Source organism: Bos indicus, chromosome 10, assembly GCF_029378745.1.
Source record: "Bos indicus isolate NIAB-ARS_2022 breed Sahiwal x Tharparkar chromosome 10, NIAB-ARS_B.indTharparkar_mat_pri_1.0, whole genome shotgun sequence".
Taxonomy (NCBI): domain Eukaryota; kingdom Metazoa; phylum Chordata; class Mammalia; order Artiodactyla; family Bovidae; genus Bos; species Bos indicus.
In genome coordinates, this window is record NC_091769.1 from 37,074,085 (window position 1) to 37,099,439 (window position 25,355).

Sequence of the window (25,355 nt, forward strand, 5' to 3'; positions counted from 1 at the left end):
AGACAGATTCTTTACCACTGAGCCACCAGGGTGGCCCATACATGTATATATAGGTACATCCACTCTATTTTAGATTCTTTTCCTGTACAGGCTGTTACAGCGTATTGAATAGGGTTGCCTGTGCTATAAATAGTAGGTTCTTATTAGTTATCTGTTTTATATATAGTAGCACGTATATGTCATTCTCAGTCTTCCAGTTTATTATACCTCCTACCTGTTTCCCCAGTGGTAACCATAAGTTTGTAAAACAATAAAAGTGGTTTTAAATGATATTATAAAGTTCTCTAAAATATTAGATTTAAAAGTTTTTATTAAAGAAATTTGTGTAGACCTTACCTGTTTTTCAGAAAAAGAAAATTGATGGACATGATATTACTATTTCTCTTCTAGGCATTCAGTGAAATTCAGGGGCTAACAGATCAGGCAGACAAGTTAATAGGACAGAAGAATCTCCTGACTCGCAAACGGAATATTTTGATACGGAAAGTATCTTCACTTTCAGGTGAGATAATGGTGAACGATCTCTGGTAAAGGCCATAAATACAGCTTTAGTAAGGAAAATACTTAGTAGATCTTTCAAATACTACTTCATTTGAGTCTTGGTTCCCAGAATTACCATCAGAATTGTCTTTTGACTGGGTGGGACATTTTTTTTTTTTCGATTATAATCACTCTTGACTGCCATAGTTTTGGGGGATATAGTTAAATCAACTGGACTCTATTTCTCATTATTATGTGGGGTCTTTTTTTTTTTTTTTTTTAAACTTTACAATATTGTATTAGTTTTGCCAAATATCGAAATGAATCCGCCACAGGTATACCTGCGTTCCCCATCCTGAACCCTCCTCCCTCCCCCCTCCCCTCCCTCCCTCTGGGTCGTCCCAGTGCACCAGCCCCAAGCATCCAGTACCGTGCATTGAACCTGGACTGGCGACTCGTTTCATATATGATATTATACATGTTTCAATGCTATTCTCCCAAATCTCCCCACCCTCTCCCTCTCCCACAGAGTCCATAAGACTGATCTATACATCGGTGTCTCTTTTGCTGTCTTATACACAGGGTTATTGTTACCATCTTTCTAAATTCCATATATATGCGTTAGTATACTGTATTGGTGTTTTTCTTTCTGGCTTACTTCACTCTGTATAATAGGTTCCGGTTTCATCCATCTCATTAGAACTGATTCAAATGTATTCTTTTTAATGGCTGAGTAATACTCCATTGTGTATATGTACCACAGCTTTCTTATCCATTCATCTGCTGATGGGGTCTTATAGAGAGTGACAGTTTATTCCCTCTCAACCTGTAGGTAAGACAGAAGAAGTGGTCCTGAAGAAGCTAGAGTATATTTATGCAAAACAACAAGCAGTAGAGGCACAAAAGAGAAAAAAGAAGATGGGGTCAGATGAGTTTGACGTGTCTCCCAGAACTAGCAAACAGCAGGAAGGAGCTTCTGTATCATCTGTAGATCTCGGACAGATGTTTATAAATAACAGAAAGGGGAAGCCTTTGATTCTTTCCAGAAAAAAAGACCAGGCCACAGGTAGGAGGGACATTTCTTTGCTTTCCTTGATGCAGATGAACATTTAGTTTAGTTTAAAGAACTGAACATCTAATCTTGGCCATAATTTTAGTTTTAATTAGATGAAAGATGAGTTGTATTAAAAGCAGAATATTAACTACATTGTATTTCATTTTCTAGCTTTACACACTCAAGCAAATCCTAATAAGTTATCCATCATGGTAATATATAAGACTAATTTCTGGTAGGAGTTTATTTTTGTTAACCAGGCTCTTTTTAATCAGATTGCAGTCTGTCAATGAATTGCTATACAGGAACAAAGTAAATTGGTTTTGATTTCTTACTCTGTCCTATATGATTTTGAAGGTGAGGCTATGTTGACTTTACATTACTTGTTTATATCCTCTGAAAATGGTATATCCTTTTCTACTCTTTTACTCTTTGGATAGCCAAGTGTAGGAACCAAGGAAATCTGGTTTGTTATATCAGCTAAGAAGGTGGAGATGGATACTAAAATATGAGTTAGTTTTCACATTGCACATTCAAGTGATGTTATTGGTACATAAGTAAGGACTTTAGTGACCATTTAGTCCAGTCACCCTGTTTTACAGATGGAAAAACTGAGGTCTAAAAACTTGAAGTAGTTTCTTAGAGGTTTATAGGAAAGCAAACCTAGGGATAAAATAGTGTGTACCTTCATCCTGCTTCACCAGCAAGACCATCAGAAGCATTCCGTTGAAAAAGTGGTTCCGTAGCTCTGTTCCTCAGCAAAAATAAAATTCTGTCCCTTAAGAGAATCAGTGGATAGGTAACCATTACTGAAAAAGCATTCAAAAAGTAAATTGCAAGTTGAAGTTCCCCAACAAATTTGAAATGTCTTGCTTTTTAAGTCAGAGTGTGGTTTTAGGCATGTCTCCTACAATTGCTAGGCTGTACACTAGCATTAATTGAAGGTCTTTTATCCTTAACTAATTTCTGATCTTCTTTACAGAAAATACCTCACCCTCTAATACTCCACACACCTCTGCCAACATTGTGATGACTCCACAAGGGCAATTGCTTACCTTGAAAGGTCCCCTATTCTCAGGACCAGTGGTTACTGTTTCTCCTGCTCTCTTAGAAGGAGATCTGAAACCTCAAGTTGCCAGTAGTGCTGTGGCTCAATCAGGTATTGTCTTAAGTGTTGTCTTCAATGGGTGGTGTAAGAGTTATCTCTGGTATCTCAAAGTGATAGAGAAAGCCTAAGCCTTTGAATGTGTTCTATAGTAATAAAGAGCTGTTGTATTCAAGTCTGTATGAGAGGGTTCTCTCTTTAGAACGTTTGGCTCTATCTGTGGTATTGATTGGTCTTTTTTTTACCTGGGGATGGGAACTATTTTGTGATCTCTCCTAATTTCTAATTGTGTGCTAAGTTGCTTCAGTTGTGTCCAACTCTTTGTGACCCTATGAACTGTAGCCCTCCAGGCTCCTCTGTCCATGGGATTCTCCAGGCAAGAATACTGAAGTGGGTTGCCATGCCCTCCTCCAGGGGATCTTTCCTACCCAGGGATCAAATCCTCCTCTCCTATGTCTCCTGCATTGGCAGGAGGGTTCTTCACCCCTAGCGCCACCTGGGAAGCCCAATTTCTAATTAGGGAAAGAATTTAAAAGATGTGAAAGTAAAAGGAATGTGAGGAGTCATTATTATAGTTTTGGTGTTGATAAATATGTATCAGTTTTGTGTTGTACTCAAAGATGGTACACTCCTACATTACCAACCTGATAAAGTTGGAGCACTCTCTCTTTTGGCAGTGAGGAGTTGAGTTGAAAAGGAAATTTTACTTTGATCATTTAGGTTTTACAAACCTAAATTGCTGTTAAGGTAAAAGGATATCCTTACCAATACTAATACTGCTAAACCCAGTCTGGAGGAGTCATCTTCCTAGAGTGCTGCCTTTAGGGCTTCATCTTTCTGTCAGAGTAGCAGTTATTGGGTGAACAGAATCAAGATGTGTGTCTGCCTCAGGATAAAAAAATAAACTTGGGGAACATTTATATTAAAAAATTAAATAGAACTTTTATTAATGATGGAATATCAGTGTGTCTTTTGGTTAAATTTTACCTATTTTCTTGTTAGGCTAACTCTGTAATTTGAAAAACTAGCATTTCCTTTCATCTTCCTGCTAAAAGTAGACGGTGAAAATTTAACTCCTTTGAGATGGTTATTGGGTATGAATGGGAGCGAGTGCTTACCACTATAGATAAATGAGTTTTTTTTTTTCTTCCCTAGAAAATGACGACTTATTTATGATGCCAAGAATTGTTAATGTGACATCATTGGCAACAGAGGGAGGTTTGGTAGATATGAGTGGCAGCAAATACCCCCATGAAGTTCCTGATGGCAAGCCACCTGACCACCTGAAAAACACTGTCAGGAGTGAGGATAACTCCTGTGAAGATTTGGGTAGAATCTCTTCCAGAGGCAACCATAGAGATGTCAGAATGACACTGGGTACAGCACAGGTTTATCTGTCACATAAAGATTCTGGTTTTCCACAAATAGTTGATGTTTCCAGTATGCAAGAAGCACAAGAATTCTTACCCAAAAAGATTTCTGGTGATACCAGAGGGAGTCAGCATAAATGGAAAGAGAGTGAATCAAGACGGGAGAGACTGAAGACAAAGGAGTCTCCATTTCATAAATTAAAGATGAAAGATCTCAAAGACTCAAGCATAGAGATGGAATTGAGAAAGGTAGCATCAGCTATAGAGGAAGCAGCATTGGATCCCAGTGAACTGCTAACTAGTATGGAAGATGAGGATGATACTGATGAGACACTGACATCTCTGCTCAATGAGATTGCCTTTCTTAATCAGCAGTTAAATGATGACTCTGTTAGCCTGGCTGAACTGCCTAGCTCTCTGGATACAGAGTTCCCAGGGGATGCTCGCCGGGCTTTCATCAGTAAGCTTCCTCCTGGGAACAGAGCGACTTTCCAGGTTGGCCACTTGGAAACTGGTTTGAAGGAATTGCCTGATGTGCAAGGGGAGAGTGACTCTGTCAGCCCCCTCCTCTTGCACTTGGAAGATGATGACTTTTCTGAGAATGAAAAACAACTTGCAGAACCAGCCTCTGAACCAGATGTACTTAAGATTGTCATTGACTCTGAGATAAAGGATCCCCTCGTTTCCCAGAGGAAAGCGGGGGATGAAGGAAAGAGTGCTTCTGGCGTCCCTGCCGAGCCTGAAAGTGTGTCCTCACCCCCTGTCCTACACATGAAGGGTGGCCTAGAGAACAGCAGCACAGACACCTTGTGGAGGCCCATGCCAAAGTTGGCACCTCTAGGTTTAAAAGTAGCTAATCCTTCCAGTGATACAGAGGGTCAGAGTCTCAAGGTGATGCCTTGTTTGGCACCTGTAGCTGCCAAAGTTGGGTCAGTTGGACACAAAATGAACTTAACAGGGAATGATCAGGAATGCCGGGAGAGCAAGGTGATGCCTACATTGGCACCTGTTGTGGCCAAACTGGGCAACACTGGGGCCTCGCCAAGTTCTGCAGGGAAATGAACTTAGTTGTTCTCAGGCAGAAGCCAGGCTGTGAGGGGGAGCCTCCTTTCTCTGCAGGCACCTGTTTGTGTCATGGAACTGTGATCCTTGACTTTGAAATGTGGTGAATGATGGTAGAGAAAGGGGGTAGGGTGCTGACCTCCGTATAAGAAATTAACTACTATGAAATTCTGATCATGTTAAAATGTGTTACCTCACTTGTGGTGCTGGGTCTCCTCATCCTCTCGAAGAAGATGCGATCCATTACTGAACACGAGGTGCCCCTCTTACCCAAGGAATTTGTAACAAGACTAGGTCCATAGTGGTTCCTAGTTCTTCCCTCCCAGAGTAAAAGCTGCTTGAGACTTAGGAGTTGCTGTGGACTGAACCTTAGCTGATAGCTGTTGTTTTAAGTCTGAAGTCCAAGGAATGTGATGCACTTGTGCAAAGGGATCCAGAAGAGGTAGCTTTTAGTTGGTGTTTCAGAATAGGGGGAGAGAGGATGGGTACCATGGAATACCAAAGTGAAGGACTTAGTATCATTCAACAAAATTTTCTCTTCTTTCATATCCTAAGTAGCTTCCATTCCCTCACCTTTTCAATCAGAATTATAAATCTAAGCCTTCTGGTAAAGTAGGAATGCTTTTAAAAAAGCTTTTATTACTAAGGTAATAATTTTGAGATTTAAAAATTAACTAGTTCTCCCTTACTGTGTTTGGGTGTTGAGAAGACCATTTCACGGTACCAAGGATTTCTACCTTGAATATGTTTTTTGGAGGTAGACATACAGGGAGCCCTTCCCCTTTTCACAAATCACATCACTCAAAAGACATGTAAAATGATAAGCATTCCCTCCCCGTACCAGAGACAGTGGCCAAAACAAAACAAAACAAACTGTGGGGCTGGGTATTTCACAAGTCAAACCAGCCTCCTGGTGCTTGGAGGTTTCATTCACTGTTACCTGCACAGGATGTAAAGAAAAGAAAAGTCACAGTAGGCACTCTTTACCAGGGAAATAAGGCAGTATTTGAATCACAAGATATATTTTTTATTATCTGCTACCATGGATTCAATGATCTGTAGAGCTTTTTCACTCATTAGCTGTCAGGGTATGAAGGTCTGACAGCCTGTAAAGATAAAAAGATATTTATATTTTTGTATAGTTGTTTTCATAGATTTCTCAAAGGCTGAAGTTTTCAACCTAGAAGATGAGATTTGTATTGAGTATAGAAATGATGTTTCCTATCTAGTTTGTAAATAATCATGGTGCACTTGAGGGGTCTCTTGGAAACTCCTGGGGGCAAGAATCACTATTCTGAAAATGTATAGACTGGGATTTAGCTGCTGCATTTTGCCTTTCTTAAATAATTATATTTTGGAATGTAACCCCTGTTCTGTCTTCATTGACAGGATTTGCTTGTGTTGTGAAACAATAACACAAGAGCTTCCAGTGCCTGGGCTGTGCCTAGGCCGTGCTGTTTCTTCTACATCCCCTGCCTTCTTTATCCCAAACCCCACTCAGCATTTCTTCAGAACTAGGTTGTGAAACCAACTTTGGAATGGTCCTAGCCAGTGAATTATTACCTCCGTGGTTGGTTCCCTTTCTAGTAACTCTGGTAATAAACAGATTGAAAAGGGTGGGAAAGTTTCCTCTGCGAATTGCACCGGGAACACATTCTTTGTTGTTTTTTTTTATGCTTCTTGCCTTTCTTGACCTCCTCATCAGCCTCCAGCCTTCCCACCTCTAAAGGTTACTGAAGGAGCTTCAAGTAGGTGATGAGTGCCCCTCAGCTTCTCATTATCCCTCCCACTTCTCTTTACCCAGGAGATTTCATTCAATGCCTTAGCCAAGGAATCCAGCACCTGTCTTCCCTGCTAATAACTGTCCTTGGAGATGCTAGTAGTTTAATCCAGGTATAGCAGTTTCCCATTATTTCTTTGCTTGTCTTGTCTTCGTGTTCCCTCCTGACTTTCCAAGGCTCTTAAAGCTTTTGAGGGTCAGCCAAGGAGCAGGCAAGTGAGCGAGTAATCCTCAGGAAAAGAAGGACCATTCTGCTTCTGAACACTGTTCCCTTTTTTAGAAGAAAATAGACAAATAGGTAGTATTCATTTCTTGATGGGAAGATATTTGACTGTTTATGGAAGATTCCAGAGATAGAAATGAGAGATGATCCAGTGTGTTCAAGGAAGGCTGCAGATGTCATTATAAACACCCCCACCCTGCCCCATAATGGTGTTTGCAAGACCTCTTAGAACTAGGGAGTTGTTAGGGCTAATTTGAGGAGGGCTCAGTCTTAAGAACAATCCTACAGTCTTGATAGAAAACTAAAAATCTCCAAAAACTCCAACCCTTTAAACCTTACCCCAGGAGAAACTGATCTATGAAAATTCATGTGTGACTATGAAAGATGTAGTTGAGTGAGGAGTTGAGGAATTGGGAGGATAGTGAGCTCTCACCCTAACTATAAGAAGCATGATCTCAGTAGACCAATAATTCGCCTTTTTATACATCTGTAAATAAATGGAATGTTTTTAAGAATATAATTATGTCAGATTTAGCTTTTTCTTTTATATATTAAATATATATCTTTCTTTTTCTGCTTTTGAAAAATGACTATTTTTTTAGAACCTAAGAACAGAAGAAGTTTGGTCAGTGGGAGAATGTATAAACTTGAAATAAATCAGTTACAATAATTAAAGCAGGACTTGGTGTTGCTAGGTTTGTGCTGAGTTGTAATAGAGGATTCTGATGCTCTGAGACATCTGGGATGGTCACTGAAGGAGTTTAATCATAGAAATTCCTTACTGTTTTCAAAGTTTCTGACATGCCATTTGGGGGAGGTTTTTTGTATTCTATCTTTGCAGCATGTTTTACATGGAGAATTTGAAATTTCATACAACTTGATGGCAAGTATTTGTCTCAAGAAGTCATTCTACAGTGAAGAATGGCTAGCCTCCTAGTACCAGTGTGTGCAGGGTGTAACATACCTGTTAGCCATAGTCTTAGTGGCTAAGGACAATAGATGTTCTTAAAGCAAGCTATAGGTTAACTAGTGTCACAGTTTACAAAGAATTTTTATTAAAGGAGTCCTTTAGACATTAAACTACTCTAAGGTCACTAACAGATCAAGTCCAGTTATATAAACTTCATACATATCACTGTGTGTAATGTTTTTTTCCCCAGAATTATGATGAGATACTAAACAACAGGCCTTTCTATAACAAGTTTGAAACTGTTTTGAACACAGAAGAAAGGCAGACAATCCATATATTATTTGGAGCAGGGTTTAGTAATATAGATAGTTTTTTCCCCCTGATTATACTAGTTGAGATATTGGAATGATATCAGGTGAATTGAGAGGTAAATGCACTTTGAAGATAGTCTGAAAAATGATGACCCTTATTCCTCACACTCAGATTAAAACAAAACAAAAAACAATGCACAGAGGCACAAAGTAGGCACATTTTCAGATACTTTTGTAGAGAATGATTGATAACCAAGAATCAGAATAGATTTATTGCACAGAATTGTTGATTTTTAAGAAAATATAAGGGCATCAGTACTTCATGTTGTGTTAGCGCTAATGAAATTTTCCATGAACATGAATTGCTGGATGCAGGGAAAATTAAAGCTGAGGTATATAGACTTACTGCCATTTGGAGAAAAAGTAAAATGCTTTTTTGAAATTAAGTTAGAGGGAAATAATTTGATACATACAACTTTTGAACTGAGGCATAATTGTAGCATTTTGTAGCATATGACTGAACTGCTCTACAAAGATATGCTAAGTGCTGATTAATAGGGATGGAAGTGTGTGGAGGGTGAGAAGGCTAAACCATGGGATGAGTTGAAATTTTGAGACAAATCTAAACTCTACTAAATTCTGTCATTGTAAACTATGCTGTTAGATTTTGTTAAATAAGAAAGCAGTCTTGGAAGCATTGTTTTCAGATCCATCCTGTTTCCAACTGCAAACATTGGTCTCAGCTGTCCCCCAGTGCCTTGCATGTAAAGGTGCTCAATAAATATTTGAATTGATGAGCAACTGTTTAGCCTGTTAGTTTTCTAGGATCTTATAATTGCACCTATTTGTATATTAAGCCTAGGGTAAATTTAAAAATCTAATTATGGTCGTGAAAACAGACAATTGTATACACCTTTCCTAGACATGTGGAATTTTAGAATCTGACAACCATGTATACATATTGAGGACATAGACAAGTGAATAAAACATGAAATAGCATATGAACAATGAAATATATGTGTAAGGGTCAGCTGCATTTTGGAGGGTGGGATAGCAATTATTTGAAGAAAAGGGAATAATGAGTTTATTCACTTTGGACCTGGGATGATGATTTTCTGAGCCTACAAGCCTATTTCCCAAATTGGTACTTAAAAGTCTACACGGTACATATCCTAGATAGTAAGGTAGGACTCAGTTGTGAAGAATTAAAAATACGTGATGTTGATCCTAGACTGGAAGTATCCAGATTCTAGACTTAAGTCTCTTCATTACACTGTTCTCAGTTGTTTTTTGCCAGATCATCTTAGACAATGAAAGCAGGAGCTTGTATTGTTTCTGTAACTTCAGCTTCAGATGGGAGTAATTTGGGGAACATTTTTCTGAAGAGGATAAACCAAATAGCTTTTGATAGGAAATGACCAATGACTTTCCTGGCCATGAGTGGTTAGGTAAGTGAGAAATGATCCAGATAGAATTAGGGACAGCTCTAATGGGTGGAGGTGAGATTTGCTCGGGAATGCAGCACACAAGTAAGGACACCAGGTGGCACCCTTTATCAGCAGTGCTTCATTGATCCTCCACGCCCCCCTGCCTGCCGCCATGGAGGCAAAATCAGACTAGCAAGGAGTGAAAGGAACCAGCCCCCAGTTTCATACAGTTACGGCTAATGACCTTGACCACCTCCTCCAAATTTGAAAATACCATTTTATATTTCATTACCTCTGCAATGCATGGTTGAAAGGAAGGAAAGGTCATTCCTCTGGTAGCTATTGCCAGTTGGTTTTCCAAGAGGTGACTTCCCTGATCTTTGCTTCTGGTAGCTATTGCCAGCTGGTCTTCCAAGAAGTGACGTTTATGTCAACTTGTTAGCTTTACAGTTCTCACACAAGTATATACCTGTTCTGTCACTTGGCAGTACAAGAGCCACTCACAGCAGTAAGTAGGTTTAAGAGTTTTTCCCTCTTGCTAACATGTCATCTCCCCCAGGGTTCCCCTTAAGTATCTGGATCAGATGGGAGACGTATCAGTGTACTCTTTCTCTGGAGCCCAACTGTTGAAATAGGTTAAGCTTTTTGTAAGGTAATTTCTCTAGCAACTAGGCGGAAAGGCACCTAGAAAACAAACTTAGGTTGAAACACGTATTAAATAATAGGCAAAGGTGTTTCTGTGCACACTCTGCCATCCCCCCAACTTCTCTCCCCCACCCGTTGAGCTAGAAAAACTTTTACTATTGAATCTGGTGCCAACAAGCTTGGCAGTGAAATCGCCAAAGTAACTGTATCAAGGAAAAGGGTTCGTGAGTGAGTTTTGACAGGAACATGGAAAATGGCTGGAGCAACTGGTTAACTGGATGAGAACGAGATGGAACATTGGAGGCTAAAGAAAACATGAAACAAATACGTCCCATCGGCACATTGACCCGATCGCACCCTTCCCGCCTAAAGCTCTCTCCTAGGCTATCAGCTTCTTCCGCCTTCTTCCACCGCGGCCAATCAGGTTGCTTAGTTCAATACACTCCGTAGCGATCGACTTATGAAGAATTATTTCCATGTAGGTCAACTCGCCCGGCAAGCGGCGAGCAGAAATTATTCTAGCCACTTTAAATCCCGGCGCTTGGAAGCAGACTTTATGGCTGTATCCAGTCCTGTAATTCTCAGCTAGGAGTTTCAGCTCGGTCCCTCGGGCCTATTAAAAGCCAACCATAGTGCCGCTGGGGGCGTGGTTACCGTCCTGTTAGGGTTCTGGGAAGTGCGCTTCTCTGGGGGACCAGGCCTGATAATACCATAAAAGGCTTGGTTTTCTCAGTTCTGAAGCCGTGTTCTGACGACCTCCCTCTAGGATCCGTAGTCGCGACTGCATTGTGCGGAATCCGTGGATCCCGGGTGCCCAGTCCTCGCTTCCTAGGCCCTTTCCTGGGCCCCGCCCCATAAGCCGTACTCGTCCACTCTGGGAACGCCCCCGTGCGTAGAGGCCGCGCCCCCTCGTCTCCGCTCCTCCTATCCAGCCGGTGGCTGAGCCCAGACGGTAGTTCGCGTTTTGAGCCGCTCGTGCCACCATAGCTGCTTCTGCCGCTGCCGCAGCGGAGCTGAAATCGCTGAGCGCGATGCCTGAGGGCGCTGCGAGCCGGGCGGCCCTCGCGCCCGGGGGCTGGTGAGGCTGGGCCCGAGCGGGGGCGCTGGCGAGTAGCAGGGGCTTCTGAGGGACCGAAAAGCGAAGGATCTAGGGCTCCCGTGGCGGCCTGAGAGCGAGCTCGGGAGGGTCGTGGGTGGGGGAGGGAGGCCCCCGTGGCAGAAAGGGTTGCAGGGCCAAGACGAGCCCCGCCGGGCTGGGTGTCCCCGCGGCCGCCGGCGCAGGTGCTCACGACCGCTGCGGGGCTCCTTGGTAGCCTCGGTGTCCTCCTCCTTTAGACGCTGCTGTTGCCATGAAAACAATTGGGAGTTAACGGGAATCGGACCAGTCACTAGCCCTTCTAGGGCCCATCTTATCCTTTCAGTTGAACGCCTCTGGCAGGTGTGGGCCTGGCATTTCTTCGCAGCTCAGGCTTTTTAACGCCCCCTTTCCCTGAGTCTGTCCTTAAGGCGTTTTAAGAAACCGCGCAGGGCTTGAAGGTGGGAATGAGGCTAAGGGAGAGGGCAGTTACCTAGAGATAAGAGCTGCAGGCACAGCTTAGGCAGAAGGTAAGGTGGCCTCTACCATCTCAGGTCAGTGAGAGGGCATACTGGAAGGGCCTGTGGAGTGGGAAAGCATTGCCGCTGTTGAGGCAAGTCCCAGGATTGGGCCAGGAGCTGTCCCCGGGGCTCCCCATCATGATGGCTGTGGAGGGGTCAACCATTACCAGCCGGATCAAGAACCTTCTGCGATCCCCGTCCATCAAATTACGCAGGAGTAAGGCAGGAAACCGGCGAGAAGACCTCAGCTCCAAGGTGAGTCCTAGTATTGGGAGCCAACCCTTCCCATCCCTCCTCTCCCCTCCCCTTGTCTGCTCCACGTACATCTTTTACCTTACTCTTTCTGGGGAAAGAGGAGAACTAGAAGCTCATGGTAGCTCTAAAGGACCATCTCTGCCGCTCAAGAAAGCAATTATTTAGTTATAAGGTAAAGGGAAAAGAGCCTCATGGGTGAGCATGCTGAGATTCATCCGCGAAGAGCATGAGGAAGGCAACATGAGGGTTCAATTGTGGCCTCACTACAAACTAAGTCTATGCTTGGGGAAGCCAGTTGATATGCTGACTCAGTTTTCCTTCTTGGAAGAAGGTAGTGAGACCACGTATCCTGTGATGGGCTGAGCTACCACAAGTGTTAAGTGTCACAGCTGGGTTTCTCTAAGACAGTGGTAGCAGAAATGTGCTAAAACACCTTGTCAGAGGAATTGGCTTGGTAAATGCTCTTCCTTGGGGTCAAAACAAATTTACTTGTCTATGCAAGAGACCTGAATTAATTTAACTGGAGTTTCTTGGCTTTTTAGAAAAGGTAACATGCAAGGGGCCAAGTATCTGCCAGCCATGCAAATTCTGGTTTGCCCCTGGACATTGCTCATCTCATTCACTATATCCCACCCTGCTGCAGAAGTTCTCCAGGAACCAAGTCCCCTTCCATCCCCTCACTTGTCTGAGTGGTGGTGTTTATGCTTTCTTCAACTTCTAGAGCCCCACAAGTTTGGGAATACAAAAGCCGACTAAATTTATTTAATCCCTGAGGGAAAGTGGGGCCTTGTTCCCACAGGATCAGATTAGACTTTTGTGTCATATTAGCAGCCTGTAAACACAGTGGCCTTGTGTGGTGCAGGATTGCTACAGGGAGAGGCGTTTGAGACAGCAGCATTTTATTGCCTTGCCTGCATCTCTTCAGAGATGAGTAAACCCAGTGAGGAATGATTTGGAATGCTAATATACAGCATGGCAGAGTTCTGGGAGGACTTAACTCAGATCCCTGTCCCTTAGTGGAAGCTTACTTGGCTTTGGTCACAAATGACCCCCTTTCCTGTATATTCTTTCAGCAGGAATCATATTTGGCCACAAGGTTCCATGGCTGTGGAGAGAGTGACTTTTCCAGGGGCCCTCATTGATCATTGTTCATAATCTCCAAAGGCAGGAGAATGAGCCTGAAACATAGACAACTGTCTTGGATTTGGCTCTGTTCACTTGTTTGTTGTGTTGGATCATTCTTGGTGTTGGAGGCTCTCGTATTCCTGGCTGGTTACTTGGCAATGACCGGCACTGTTAGAGCCATCTTCTTGTATTTTTGGCCTCTTTTTCTGACCCAGAATGATACACGTAATAGAAATGTATGGTGGGATTTTAGTCTTCAGTATTAGTACTTATTGTAATTTTGGTCTGGAATCCAGAAGGTATGGTCACCATTCTTTAAAATTTACTATGTCATTAATCATTAATACATTCAACAAACGTTTATTAAGTGCCAATGATGTGTAGAATCAGTGATGAATAAAACATTATCCTTGCCATCAAAGAGCTTGTGGCTAGTCAGACATGTAAACAAATAATTACAACATGATGTGGCAAATGCTGTCCTGGAAGTATGTATAAAGGTGTTGATGGCAGTACAGGGGAGGGAACCTAAATCAGCTTAGGGGGATTAGGAAAAAACTTTCACCGAGGAAGGGATGCTTGAACAAGAGAAGAGGAGAAGCTCTCCAGGAAAACAGTGAAAACTGGAATCTTTGGCATCACCATTAAACGTCCCCGCTTCACATAGGAATTCAGTGCTTCAAACTGCTTTAAATGGCTTTGTTTGTCCTAGAGCTGTGAATGAAGGAAATACTTAGCTGAAGTTGAATGACCCTTGAATAGTCTGACTGAGCTCGAGTGCCGGTGCATATCTTTAGCACCCAAAACTAGTAGCTGCCTTTGCGTGCCTCAGACCTTGCCTCTTGCAGATGCCCGACTCCCGGCACTCTTTATTGAAGACTACCCGAGATGATTCTAAAAGCCTGCCTTATGGTAACCAACGTAAGACCTGGTGTATAAGGCTTCATGTGCTGCTCTAATATATGGTAGCTGTGGTAACAGTCATAGAGCTTGTGATTCATGGATAACTAACTCTGAAGCAAAATTTGAAGACCAAAAGACATACGTATTTTGTGGTGGTTGGGGGCAAAGAAGGAAGTGACAGAGGGCCTTTATGCAGCTCTTACCTCATATGGCCTGTTGCTTTGAATCATAACTGTTCCTTCTATCTAAAGTAGCCTTTTCACCAAATTCTCCACTTATTTTTAGATCCAACTCTATATTTACTGGAGCCACGGGGCCTTCTCAGACTAGCCCTACCACCTTGGAATCAGTCTCTAATTGTTCTTTATGTATGTCTTCATTTCTTAAGGTCAGGGCCATGTTCTTTATTTCCTTTACATCACCAGGCTTCGTACAGTGTAAGGAATGGTCTAAATACTAAATGAATAAATGGATGAGAAAAATTAAAAGATCTCAAATATAGTGAAGGTAAATTCCAGAAGAAGAGCAAATGTTCAGGAGGAATTTGTGACTTCTTTAGAAATCAAAATTAGAAATAATAAAATGTTGAAAAGAAATTTAAAAAAGAAATAGAGACACATCCTATTTAAGTGTGAAGGGCATTAGAGAGAAAGAGAAGTATATATATCCAGAAAGTAGTGCTCATTAAAAGCTTTTTAATTCAGAAGAGACCTAGTTAAAAATATGGTTAAAATATGGTTAAAAGCCAAAGTGAGAGCCAGTAGAGATGGGGATTTAAGTTATTAGAGAGAGTAGGTGAGAGCTGGGATTTCTATTATATTTTCTCTAAGGGAAGGAAAGAAGTCTCTGCAGTGTAACAGAATTAGAGAAGAGTAATTTGAGGTTTTATGCCAGATCTGCTGAGTCTTGACAAAGTGGAACTCAAGGTTATCAGCTGTAAACACCCTGCAACTTCAAATCCTGTGCAATTTTTCAATTCTTTCTCTCATTTTGGTTGAACTGTGGTTTTCCTTAAGAAGCAAATGTATGTGCTCTTGGTGGCTAAACCTCCCCCTCTTTTCTTAAACTTTCTGAAAGATTTTTATGTGGAAGGAGCTGAGTTGTTTTTCATTTTAACAAAGGACAGAAATGGACTGGAGCCAAGCAAGCAAGATTTAAGTTAGGGATACAAAAGCATTGCTTGTCCTGGAGGGTTGTTAGATTTTGAAGTGAGTAAGGGAGGTTTTGAAATCATCTTCCTTATTAATAGGCATTAGTCCAACCTGCATTATATATTAATATATTATCCCTTTGAAAACAATGGGCGGCAAAGTAACTGCAGCTTTCTTCTGGTTCTCAGTTTTTATAAGTCTAATTTACTCTCCGTCCCCCCCACCCCCATTTCTTTCCCCAATGTTTCTCCTGCCTGACTGTACGGTGGTGCTTTGTGCCTTTTAATATGTGGCAATGAGAAAAATTTGTGTAGGTGAGTTTCATAGAGAAGAAAAAACTGGCAGTAATCTAATTTCACCTTTTGCTTAGTGTTTGAACCCAGATATTAGTATTGTGACTCTATACTCTGCTGATTTGGTAGAGGGGGATCATATTCATTTTCAAAGCATTTATACATCACTGGATTTAGCTTCATGGTGCTCAACTTGGGGGAATGGTCAGGAGAGCTTTAAGACATCAGAATACCTGTGCAGCTTCTAAAAAGTACCCTTTCCTATGCCCCATCCTGTCTATATGGAATCAGAACCTCAGGGGGTAGAGTTTGTTGTTTGTGTATCTATTAAGTTCCACCAGCTGCCCACTGCTGGGTTATGAACCCCTTGGCTTACATGCTAGGTAGGACTCTGACATCTGTTGACTTCATACCCAAGTCCTCATTGAGGGTTCTTGGGAATGTATGAAGCTATCTCAGTAACTATATGCTTCTCCTTGTGTCTTCACAAATCTCCACAGTGTCTTCTGGACTAATTGTTCTGAAACTGCTATATCAGGGATAGATCTGAGAGAAGTGCCCTGTTGTAGGGTCATTTGTAAGGAGCTGATCACTGACTTAACTACAGATGGGCAGGAATTTCCCTTGGGGGCAGAAATAGGAAACTTTATGACAATCCCTGGGTCCTGGCCAGGTTTTTTTTGGTACCATTCCATTACCCACTCCCCTTGGGACTCATAGCAACCCAGAGTTTTTCATGTTTAATACACACTCTCTGGGTTCCCTGCCTAGAATAGATGACCGAGAGGAGAGGCCTCTGTGCCAGCAGCCCTGCCCCTCACCTGTTTTTGTGAGTGAACTTGGGCAAGTTCTTGTTGCATTTTCTGCCTCCAGTATATTCTTCAGTTAAGTCTTGTGAAGTGCTGTGAGCTCCTCAGAACAGGTGGTGTACAGTGAAAAGAGTGAGGTGTCCTCCTGGTCGTGTTCCTTTGATCTCCATTTCCTTTTCCTTCCGGTGCCTGCAGCTGCCCTCAGCCTTCAAAGTAAGTCTCACTGGGGAGACAGAAATTCTTCTCTTCGCAATCAAGCACCCCTTGCTTTGCCGTCTAAAATAGCCCAGTCTCTTCGGGCTCTAAGTTGTCTTGCAGAGCCTCCCCTCATCTACTTGGCCTCCTGCCTTTCAGGGTCTAACAGCACTGCTACTTCTCGCATTTCTTTTCCCTCTCTCAGCTTGTGATTTAGGGCAAGTTTCCCCTGTTGGATCAGGTTGAATGACTGTCTTATTTCTTGCTGATATTTTTAGTATCTTTGGGGCCATTGGTGTTTCTCTTGACTTCCCTCCCTCTTCTCCTTGTTATCTGTGTGTTTTCATTTCTTGACTAATGAGAAAACATTCATATTTAGAAATGAGGCTTCAGCCTGAGCTCTGTACCCTCTCTATCAACCCCCTGAGTCTCAAGTTGGACTTGTGGCTGATATCACTGCCCCTTTGTTTGGAAAACAGTCCAGGGTTTGAAATTTGGGACTGTGTTTATTCACACTAAGCTTCTCTGGGAACATGGCTGTCCCCTTTGTTCTCAGAGTATCTGTTGATTTTTCCTTCATGTCTAGATTGCTGTGTTAGTAGGGAAAAAAGCTACAGTGTTTTCAGTAGGATTCGTTATATTATACATCACATTCCCAGTGCTGCCAGCTAAGCCTCTCCTCTGGGCTCTGTTGTTTAATGCAGGACAGGGCCAGGTTTCTATCAGCCTTCTTTTATAATAATTCTCAGTAGGATGTGTAGTGAGAGCTGCCCACCTCTTTGGAAGTTTACTGAATCAAATCTGCATCATAGATTTTACTTTAGTTTCTGTTACCTCTTAAAAAAAAAAAAAAAGAGGGATGGGGAGGGCAAGAAATAAAGTGAGTGTGGTAGACAGACTGGGCAGTGTAGATCCTTAAGGTTGGTATTTTTGGTTGTTCAGATTTTCCAGATCTTGGTTTCCTTCCTCCTGACAGTTGTATCAGCAAGTCCACAGTGCTTCTCAATTGGCCACAGCATTTTCCTCTGGTTTTGAAGGATGCGTCCAGAAGAAAGAGTTCATACTTATCTCCTCTTTGACTTCTGGGGAGAGAATTCCGCCCTCACTCATCTTATCACAGAATGTGATGCTCTGTGTATTGCTTCCCTAGTCTATAAAACAACCTCTCTTCTTAGTTTAGATTTGTTAAGTTTATGCACTTTATCTCTCCTCCTAAACCTGGAATGGAGCTAAACATACTTTCCCTTCCCTGCCCCTACATTCATAGTTGAGATTTAAATATAGCGGAAGATCTTGGAACAACACTTTGTGAAACCACATGGCTGTTTTTATTCTCCCCCCACCTCCACTTTGTCACATTCTCTTTGGGAGGAATCCTGAGAAGGAATTCCTCAGCCTCTTCTGGGTTTGAGCATTGCTTCTCACTCGCACAGAGCTCACTACAATTTCTGACTTCCCGTCATGCCTCTCCTCTCTTTGCTGTCTCTGTTCCTTTAGTGATGCTTCTGGCCGTTTCCCTGTGAGTTTGGCTAACCCATTAAAGGTGCTTGCACAATTGGCACCCCACTACAGTACTCTTGCCTGGAGAATCCCAGGGATGGGGGAGCCTGGTGGGCTGCCGTCTGTAGGGTCGCACAGAGTTGGACACGACTGAAGCGACTTAGCAGCAGCACTTAAAAACTTTAAAAAAAATTGTGGAATAAATATAATAGACATTGAAAAGTTTATGAAATATAATAATATAGCCTTTTTTATTGTGCACAATTATAAAATGATTGCTCATGTAACCACCACCCAAGTCAAGAAACAGAATGCTGCCAAGGTGTTGGTACTTTCTGAAGGATGTGATGCTAAAGGTGTCATTAAGGTGAGATGAGGTTTTTGTCATATGTAATTAAGACGATTTTATTGTTAAAAATTGAAGTACCCGAGGACTTAATCTTGACTAGCTGTTCTTTTACTTTTCAAGTTTCTTTTTCCATCCATTATAGATTTGTGCCATTCCCCATTTCCAGGTAGTATGCTTTTTGGAACCACCCATTCCCAACTTTTGTTGTCCATGCTTCCTGTCTTTATCTTACAATAATAATACTGGAAATTCTAATATTTGTAGTGGTAATAGTGACTAATTTTTATTGAGCTTTTTGCTGTGTACTGTGCTAAGTATATACATACATTATTTAAGTTTCATATCACCCTACTGTAAGTACTGTTACTATCTCCATTTTGTAAATGAGGAAGCTGATGCTAAGAGAGGTGGTTATATATCCAGTGGATGACTGAGCTGTGATTCAAATCTTGGCTGTCTTAACTCCAAAGCCTGATCCTAATCTTTATCCTGTACTCCTCCCGGGGAATCTTCATGTGCAAAATATAACACTGAGCACAGAAATATGCCTAGTATTGCTGCAGCCAAGTGTCACATCTGTGATCAGCTTGAAAAAGAGCAGTACCTTTAAAAATGTACTTTTCCCCCAACATTCCCTATAAAATTAGTTTAATTAACTTCTCAGACTGTTGTTTTAGAACCATCATTCATTAACCCTTGTCCCTGTATGTCCTTGCTCCTCTTCCCACTCCCAACTCCAGATTTCCTGGACTGTATCCCAGCTTCTCATGCTGTGGTATCCTTAGAAAATGTACAGCTTGTGGGGTTCTGTGGGTCCGCGAATGTCAAGATGACAGGGCACAGCTGTGTGGTTCCAGATGACGATAAGCCACAAGCAGTTGCTGCTTCTCTCTCGGGGTTGGAGCGAGGTCGGGGAGTGAAGTGGAGACCAACTGATGCCTTGGTTGTGTGTGTGTGTGTGTGTGTGTGTGTATAGGGGGGTATCATGAGGCTTTAAACTGTTTTTTTCCTAGATGGCAGTTGATTGTGTAGCTTATACTCCTGGTGGCTTGCTAGTACTACCTACCCCAAATCTCTCCCTCATCACCCCAGTTCTCCACCTCTGTTACCTTGTAGCTGTCCCTATGCAAACTGACCTTGTCTTTGAAGTTGTGGAGAGTCACTGAGTTGAAATGCCTGTTTTCTGTGAAAGAAACTGAATCTGGAATATCCTGTGTCGGGGCTGACCTGGGTGATGATAGCTGGGGTTCAGTGAACATGAAAATAAGCAAAAATGACATCATTTGCCCACCTGATTCTGTTTGGCTGGGCAGGCTCCAGGTTTGCTAAGTTCCTTGAGCAAGTGCCTTGCCTCACTTGATGTGAAATTTGTATTCTCTTGATTTATTTCCTCAAGTAGGCAACAGTGATAACATCAGGGGTGCAAAAGCAAGGGATCTTAATGCATGCTTTCCTGCAGCTGGCCTAGTTAATCCTGAGGAGAGGAAGCCCCAAGCTACTTTGTGATCATGAAGGAGGGGTTGAGAGCATGCTCAGAAACCTTGACTCTTGCCATCACTCAACTACTGCCTGGAGGAAGGCAAGCAGCTGCTTGTCAGGATTTAACATGCAACAGGCAGGCTGCGGGCTTGCTTGCCTCTGGGACCCTGACACTACTGGTCAGCTTCTAGCTGGAAAAATACACTATCTTTGCACAATGTGATGGTTTTCATATGACATAATAACCTGCTGCTGACTTTTCTAAACATGCCCTTTCTCCTTAGGATGTCCTTCTGTCCCCAGGCTGCTTTGGTCTCCCTTCTGAGGCCGCCATGCCACTGTGGTAGAGACTTTCCCTCCTAGCAAACCCAGAAATGGCTAGGGAATAGGGCTTCCAGGAGTTAACGTATAGACAAATTAACGGGTGGGGGCAAGAGGCCAGTGGCCTTGCTGAGATGCAGGTTAAGATTCAGACCCACCCCAAGACTCTGCAGTACCACCAGGCTCCCAAGTGGTGCCCACCATACTTCGAGTTGCGTGCTGGGAGTGGGTGTGGGTGTGAGGGGATTGGTGGTAGAGCGTAGTGGGGGCTGGTGGGACAGCTTCCTCACTTCTGAGGGCACTGATTTCTCTCTCATTTGTAAAACTGGAATACTTACAGCTTCCTCCCAGGGCTGTTGTGAGGATTAAATGAGGTTTAATGAACGTGAAAGCACAGTATAAAAGCTAAATAAGGTTACAGCTGTTACGGGGTTGCTAGTGTTATCAGGGTCCATAGATTTCTAGAATATCCAGGAATTTGTTTCTGATTTGCCGGCAAAATATTCGTTCAAGTTCCCATTTGTGAGAAGTCCTTTTTTGCAGGTTCAGCTTCTGTTCCAATGTTGAATCATCCTCCGTGCACCTTTATGCTGTGTCCTTTGCCTTGCCAATATTAACTTGTACCGACCGTGCTTTAACTAAGGACCAAAAAGAATGGCTTAGCAAATATTCTTTTTGATACCAGCTACTGTGTAATGTATTTCAGGGCTATGGATATGTTTTTTGGGAATGAAAAAACATCAAACTAGTGAACCGGGAGTGGGGAGAGTCCTAATTTACTGTGTCTGATTGAAGATCACTGGAGTAATAAGCATGCTTTTTAGCAGCAATAGCATCTATAGAAACAAATAGAACTTTTTTCTTCTTTGGGAGCTAATTCATTTATGTTGGGAAATAATTTGGGAAGTGAATTAGTCTTAGAGCTTCCTTTCAGACTACGAATTTAAAGGCAGAGTGAAAATGCATTAATTTTATGACCCATTGTTTTGAGTTTCTATACGGGACAAGAGTGAAATAACCTGTTTAAATAATTTTTGCTTAAAGAAAATATATCTGAAGATGGGGGGACACAAGTGCATTCATACCCTTCACTATTGGTGAAAGCAGAGACTGACCTAACCGTTTTTTTAAAGGATAACTTGGTAATATCCTTTAGAAGGAAAATTTACATATTCATCTTTTGATCTAGCAGTTATAGTTCTGGGATTTTATTCTATGCAAACATTCACACCACACAAAAGTATATATAACTGAATTTTTTGTTGTTAGGGAGCATTATTCACAGTAGTAAAATCTTTGAAGTAACCATCAATAGGGGATTGATGTATATCCATAAAATGAAATACCTTGTACTTGTTGGAAAAAATGAGGTCAATCTATATATACTGACATGAGAGAGTATACAAAACCTATTATGTGACAAAAAGCAAACTGTGCAACAGTTTTTATGTTAATGATTATTTATATTTTGTTAAGACATGTATGTTAGTATGTGCATAGAAAAAATTGTGTGGCTATGAATACCAAATTGTTGTTAAAATTGGTTACCTCAGGGAGGGAGAGTAGATTATGCTGGACATTCACTATCTACATTTCTATATTTCTGTAATGTTGGAATTTTTTTACAATGAGTCTGTGTTATTTTTGTAAGTAGAAAAAAACAATAAAGATAAAAGTCTCTCCAATTTAAACGTGTATTTCATACTTAAATCTAAAATGTTTAAATTTAAAAATCTGTATACTCATTTTATGCACAAATGTTGGAAAATATATCTGGTATAATAAACTTTGTTTCTTTTAGTATTAATAATAAGATATAAAAATATCTTTCCACAAATTCATCATTAACTTCTTGAATTTGAGATAATCCATTTCTGATATCTTTAAAAATATTTCCTTGGTTAGTTTTGGTAAACAAAATATCTTTTTATACTTTCTGAAATATATGTGCTTTCTGAAAAGATTTTTTTTTACATAATATAGAGAAACATAAAGAAGAAAACAGGCCATTCATAATTCTAACATCCAGAATAACTACTCATAGCTATATCCATTTCTGATTAAAAAGGACAGGTAAAGCTCTTTTAAAATAATAGTTGTTACTTTTATTAAGCAAAAATCTAAATCTTTTTTTGGACTTGTTAATTATAATTTAAGTCAGATTTATGAAGAGCCATGCCATGCATGTATTTACTAAAGTCAGGGGTAACAGTGTTTTGTTTGTAATCATTTAAGGCGCATGGATTATTCCATTTAGTCCTTCCCTACTCTTTCTGGAAAGGCACCAAAATCCTGCTTCCGGCTCCAACTTCTAGGATTGACTGTGATAGATGGAGGATTCTCTAGGAGATTAAAGAATTTACTAAGTAAAATAAACTAAAGAATATTCACAAATATTTTTAAAGTGCTAAAAGTGGATTCAAGGAATTCTCTGATGGTTCAGTGGTTACAGCTCCATGCTTTCACTGCCACGGGCATGGGTTCAATTGTTGGTTGGAGAACTAAGATCCCACAAGCCACGTGGCGCAGCCAGACAAAATAAGTAAAAGGTAAAAATGGATTCAACAGATACACTCTATTAAACATTGTGCCCTGTGCTATAAGCATAGAATTGTATGAGACACAGTCTTTGCCTTCCAGGAGATTATGGAGTAGTAGGAGAGAGAAGACAAATCCATAAAGAACTTCTGTACAAGATACTAAGTAACATATGCCATGTAAATGGTGAAAATTAAGTGCTGCTCTAAGAATACCAAGGAGGGAGGAGTCACTTCTGGCCAGGGTGAACACAGAAAGAATCATAGGGGATGTGATATTTGAGCCGGTTCTTAAAGGAAGGGTAGGGTTTCAGTGTGGGGTGGTGGATGCAAGGGAAGGGCATTCCAGGCAGAAGAATATAAACTAAAGCCCTGGAGCTCCTTTCCAGAATAATGAGTAATCCAGATTGACAAATACACATGATTCATATGGTGAGTAGAAGGAAATAGAATTAGAATGATAGGGCCCATTGACAGATGGATTCTAGGCTAAGACACTATAATTTGTTCAGTTGGCGTTAGGGAATCATTGGTTCAGAAGGTAAAGAATCTGCCTGCAGTGTGGGAGACCTGGGTTCGATCCCTGTGTTGGGAAGATCCCCTGGAGGAGGGCATGGCAACTCACTCCAGTATTCTTGCCTGGAGAATCCCCATGGACAGAGGAGTCTGGTGGGCTACAGTCCATGGGATTGCAAAGAGACGGACACAATGGAGAGACTAAGCACAGCACGAGTCATTGAAAGTTTTTGAGTAGAGTAGGGACATGATCATAGCTATACTACGGAAGGATTATTTTGATGGGTTGGGGAGGGGAGGGCAGAGTCTGCAGTAAGGAGATTGATTAGAAAGCCATCACCATATTCAGGAATATGGTGCTGAAGGCCTCAACCAGGGTGTTGGTGTTAGCAATGGAAAGGAAAGTGTTAGTTGCTCAGTCATGACTCTTTTGTGACCCCCATGGACTGTAACCCACCAGGCTCCCTCTGTCCATGGAATTCTCCAGGCAGAAATACTGGAGTGGGTTGCCATTCCTTTCTCTAGGGAATCTTCCCTATTCAGGAATTGAACCCAGGTCTCCTGAATGGCAGGTGGATTCTTTACTGTCTGAGTCACCAAGGAAGCCTAGAGGAAGGCAAGTCAGCATTTTATAGAGAATAACACATTGAAATGATCTTCCTTCTTCAAAGAGAGTCCCATGGCACATGTTGGAGTGATTGCAGGGGCACTGAGCGTCCTCTCCACTCCACATGTCCTAGAACACACAATTACCTTGAACGGTTAGTCCAGATAAAGAACAGTTAGTACTCTCCCTCGTTACAAAGTTTGGAAACCAAGAGATTAAGAAAACTCAGGGATGGAGAGATGGTGAATGAAGAAGAATCAGACCCTTCTTGATCAGATTTTTTAGGTCATAAGGCTTTGTTTGTGGTTCCGGTATTATTATAGCAAGGACTGACCTTAGTGAGGGAAAAAAAAAATTTTTTTTTCCCTTTATTCTGGTTGCTTAAATTGAGGTGTCTCCTATCCTTGCCTTTCTGATAACTGGAAGGGAAAGGGAAGGTAGGAATATTGCCCTGTACCAGGCACTGTGTTATTCAAGCTGTTCTTTGAAATTGGCTATTGGTTATATTATACTTGAGTCGTTTGGCTAAAGGCCCCTCATTCCCTCTCTTCTGGTCTGAGGTCCGGTGCCATCCTTAGCTCCTCTATCTGCACATGAAAATGCTTCTGACCCTGTCAATGTCAGTTTCCTTGGAAATAGGTGTCAGCCGTCTATGCTGTAGGTTCTAGAGCCAGCTGGACACGGGTAAGCTGTGACAACGTGGGGTACTCTGACATCGGAAGACCCTTTGTTACTCTTTTTTCTCTGCAACATCTCAGAGAGGAAAGGTCAGAACCCATTTTTATTATTTTTTTTTCAGTTTATGTATTTATTTTTTTACTTTACAACGTTGTGTTGGTTTTGTCATACATTGGCATGAATCTGCCATGGGTGTACATGTGTTCCCCATCCTGAACCCCTCTCTCACCTCCCTCCCCATCCCATCCCTCTGGGTCATCCCAGTGCACCAGTCCTGAGCACCCTGTATCATGCACCTGGACTGGTGGTTCGTTTCACATATGATAATTTACATGTTTCAATGCCATTCTCCCATATCATCCCACCCTCGCCCTCTCCCACAGAGTCCAAAAGACTGTTCTATACATCTGTGTCTCTTTTGTTGTCTCGCATACAGGTTATCGTTACCATCTTTCTAAATTCCACACATATGCGTTAGTATACTGTATTGGTGTAGAACCCACTTATAGACCCAGTTACATTACTGATAAGGGCTGCTACTTTAAAAAAACAAACATTAACACAGGCAGGAGAGGACCCTGTTGCCTCTCTACTTCCTCCTGCGCCCTTTGCCTTCGATCCTGGTGCTCAGACCTGTCCCCACTGCCTTCACGATGGTGTGGCGACTTCCTTGT

General features: G+C 41.8%; 2 protein-coding genes across 20 annotated transcripts in view; both read left to right on the forward strand.

Moving 5' to 3' along the window:
• The window catches only part of MGA (MAX dimerization protein MGA), a 148,964-nt gene extending 139,875 nt beyond the window's left edge, over positions 1-9,089 (forward strand). For all 17 annotated transcript variants that reach the window (XM_070797306.1, XM_070797305.1, XM_070797304.1 and 14 more), the window contains 4 exons: positions 391-502; positions 1,313-1,546; positions 2,517-2,693; positions 3,795-9,089. In XM_070797306.1, the coding sequence (XP_070653407.1) occupies positions 391-502; positions 1,313-1,546; positions 2,517-2,693; positions 3,795-5,071 (1,800 nt within the window). In that variant the 3' untranslated portion in view covers positions 5,072-9,089. The remainder of the gene's footprint in view (positions 1-390; positions 503-1,312; positions 1,547-2,516; positions 2,694-3,794) is intronic.
• Positions 9,090-9,237: 148 nt separating this feature from the next.
• The window catches only part of MAPKBP1 (mitogen-activated protein kinase binding protein 1), a 53,328-nt gene continuing 37,210 nt past the window's right edge, over positions 9,238-25,355 (forward strand). For all 3 annotated transcript variants that reach the window (XM_070797327.1, XM_070797328.1, XM_019968582.2), the window contains exons 1-2: positions 9,238-11,445; positions 11,997-12,218. In XM_070797327.1, the coding sequence (XP_070653428.1) occupies positions 12,102-12,218 (117 nt within the window). In that variant the 5' untranslated portion in view covers positions 9,238-11,445; positions 11,997-12,101. The remainder of the gene's footprint in view (positions 11,446-11,996; positions 12,219-25,355) is intronic.